This window comes from Elgaria multicarinata, chromosome 11 (assembly GCF_023053635.1).
Source record: "Elgaria multicarinata webbii isolate HBS135686 ecotype San Diego chromosome 11, rElgMul1.1.pri, whole genome shotgun sequence".
NCBI lineage: Eukaryota > Metazoa > Chordata > Lepidosauria > Squamata > Anguidae > Elgaria > Elgaria multicarinata.
The window spans coordinates 21,106,346-21,109,974 of NC_086181.1; the positions used below are offsets into that span (position 1 = coordinate 21,106,346).

Below are 3,629 nucleotides of genomic sequence, written 5' to 3' on the forward strand. Positions count from 1 at the left end.
AGAGACATACTCCTAAAATATACGAATGGGTCAATTTGTCTTTTTGGTCCAGGGATCTGTATTAAACTGAACCACTTGGTGTTAAGATGCTGCAGCCCCATTCAATTCCAGAGGATAAATGATTCCGATACCTTCTGCTCATGTAGCAAATGCTTATGATGGGCCACATGACTATATCAAGCTTTCAATGGAAGGCTTCACTTTCATTTTGACATTAAGAGAACAATCCTATGTCCTTTAGACACTGGTCCTGTTCAGAACAGCTGGTTGCACAGCAACCTACGGCCTTCCCAGGCCCCTCCCTGCCCACTAAAAGGAACCATCTAGATATTTTTTTATTATTATAAATGGGGGATGGAAATGGTATCACCTCTGTCCTCCTCTGGCTCTTCCCAGCATGGCATAGGATAGGTGGAGGACTCCAAACCTGGAGCCTCCTGTCTATCAGGAGTGCAACCTGTCAGATTCTGCCCTAAAACATTGATTGTTTAATTATAGATTCTTATCTTTATAATTTCCTATTATCAACCTCCATTTTGCAAAACAGTGTACTTCAGACTACCAGAATCCTGAAACAGGTAGTGTCCATGAGCATCTTGCCCTACTTTTGGAATGTTCTGGAACATCTGTTCTTGGCCATAGCTAGACCTAAGGTTTATCCCTGGATCGTCCAGGGGTCAAACCTGCTCATCTAGGTGACACACAGGGGATCCAGTGCTCAGGCAGCGGCGAACCCTAGATGATCCCAGGATAAACCTTAGGTCTAGCTGTGGCCCTTATTGCCTGAAATTTGCCATGGAATGCAGGGCAAAAGGGATGGAATCTATGATTAGGGAAGATATACCAGCTATTTAAAATGCAAACTTTGCTGTTCCAAAAAACTGTGGATCACGTCAGAAGTATACTCCCAAGACAGAGATGAGAAAATAGTATCAAAACTATTTGTTTAAAACAATCAGATTTTTTAATAACAAATAATCTGAAAGATGGGGGTAAATAAAGTTTAGATTAATTTCACACACCTCTAACTGTTTGAACATTTTTAATGTTTTGAAAAACCATTGAAATCAAAACTTATGTTTTTATTCCTAGGCAGAATTAGAAGAAATTGCACAATATATAGAAATCAGAGATTAACTCCTGTGTGTTAAAAATAAAAGATATTATATATCTGTCTTATCCATCAGCTTTTTTACCCATTATTCTCTTCAATGCTCCCAACACGTCTTGGTTTCTCAGAGTATAAATTAAAGGATTAAACATGGGTGTCAGCACTCCATAAAATAGAGAAATTAATTTGTCCACCTCACGGGTATTCTTGTTTTGGGGAAGGATGTACCCAAATATAGCAGTACCAAAGAACATAGTCACCACAACCAGGTGAGACCCACATGTGGAAAATGCCTTCATTCTGCTTCCTTCTGAGTGCATCCTCAGGATAGTTACAAGAATGCGCATATAAGAGAAAAGGATAAAGCCAAGAGGGAGAACCAGTGTAAACATGCTGGTGAGAGATATGCTTATTTGGCTTGAAGAGGTATCAGTGCAAATTAGTTTGAACACAGCTTTAAATTCACATGATAAATGATCTACCTCATTGTTTCCACAGAATCTAGCTGGTTTAGCAAGACAGGGCACTACTGTAAGCATAAAGGCTATTGTCCATGTCGCACTGGCTAACAGGATGCAGACTGTCCTGTTCATGATGAGAGTGTAGCGGAGTGGGTTGGATATGGCCACGTAACGGTCATAAGCCATGACAGCCAGAAGGAAACACTCAGTTGCTCCCAAGAAGAGACCAACATAAAGTTGGGTGTAGCACAAAGGAAGAGATACAACAGGTCTGTCCACCAGGCAATTAGCTATAGATTGTGGGATCCCAGATGATGTGAGGAAGAGGTCGAGCACAGACAAATTACACAAGAAAAAATACATTGGGTTGTGCAGCCGTGGATCAGATATGATCACAACGACAATAAGACCATTTCCAACAACGGTTATTGAATAGGCAATTATCATGATGGCCATTAAACTCATCCTTGCCTTGGGTCTGCCTGACCAGCCTATGAGGATAAATTCAGTCACTTCTGTCTCATTTTCTCCTACTTCCTGCATTAGGGATGATCTGAATTGGAAGAGAAAAAATAGATAAATGTATGTGAATCATTTAAAAATACGTAAGAGTACAACAGATCAAATTCAATTAAAGCTCCTTTTTTGTGCAGATCACATGAAGAGCAGATGAAATGGTAAAACTCTTCTTGGACTGCATACTTTGGACCACATGATTGGACACTCATGATTAGAAAACTCCCTGCTCATCGAAAGCTAGATGTTAGAGAATGTTTTCCAATGTTTTCAAAATGCCCCCGACTCCGCTCTCACTCAATCTCCTCAATTTGTCCCATGATAATCATGGTTGAGGGAAATGAGACAGTGGGGACAGTAGAGGTGAGAGAAGCAGATACAACCCCTTCTAAAACCCCAAAACAGTATGTAAGGGGGAGGACAGCTTTGCCACCCCCAGCATCACCATGTTAACCATCTCTATCAAAAAATGGTACAAACAGGGACCACAGACCCTGCTGAATGGGGTAGGATTTGGCGCCAAATTATCCTGAACTGGGCTAAGACAGCTTACATGAGCATAGCTCCACTTCTGGAAGGGGACTCCACTCAATCTTCATGGATGCCTCCTTCCAGTCAACATCTGCACAACACAGCATGCCCCATTCAGCCTGGAGCCCTGATTCTCTGTGTAGCATCCGTGGAGGGAAGGGTTGTAGCTTCTGCTGTGTCTGTGGGTGGGGGAGCAGTGAGGTCACTTCCTCCATCCCAGTTGCACCTACCTAAATCTGGATCCAACCCTCTAGTTTTAATAAGACCATGTTTGTTTGTTTTTTAACACTACAACTGAATAGCAGTATTGCAAGGAGGGTTTTAAGTTTAAAAGAAGCCCGATGGACTTCTTTTTTAAAAAAATAAAAAATAAAATTGAATAAATACATAAATGATCAATTCAATCATGCATCTCTCATGTATCACTTAGTTTGTACTTCCTAAAGCACCAAATGGCAAAGTAGACTGACATGAAACCACCACATCTGTAGGCTTAAAAGACCATCTAAGAGACAGCAGTCTGCTGATTGTGATGTACAATACCATCCCAGTTTCATCTCTACTGAATAGCTTGCAGGTGTTGATTTTTTCAAAATGTCTTTTTGATCATAAGCAACAGGGGGCGAGGGGTGGAGGAATAATTTTTTTTGTTGCCCACTGGAAAGGAAGTCTCCTAAAAATCTTTTCTTTTTTTTTCCGGTGGGGAAGGGGGCTCTTTTACTAATGATTCTTATCTACATTATTAGTTTGTTCTGAGAGATAGTTAGAAATGGAGACAATTGAAAATACTAACAGTACAATCCTATGTAACCTCCACAGCAGTAACCCTCACAGAATTCAATGGAAGAAGAAATTAATGTAGTGTATAATATGAGGTATGATTACACAAAATTATAAAGAAGGAAATAATGAATAAGGAAATGGATTACTTACCTTCTTTAAATCCCTTGAAATCAGAGGAAAGTATTTTACAGAATGATGATTTCCCGATGTACTATATTTTCCATGCT

At 40.2% G+C, this 3,629-nt stretch overlaps 1 protein-coding gene across 1 annotated transcript; it reads right to left on the reverse strand.

The window, feature by feature from the left end:
• Window positions 1-1,176: 1,176 nt before the first annotated feature.
• On the reverse strand, window positions 1,177-2,115 carry LOC134405340 (olfactory receptor 13H1-like). Its single transcript, XM_063136585.1, has one exon. The coding sequence runs from the start codon at window positions 2,113-2,115 to the stop codon at window positions 1,177-1,179; it is 939 nt and encodes a 312-aa protein (XP_062992655.1).
• Between the last annotated feature and the right edge of the window lie 1,514 nt (window positions 2,116-3,629).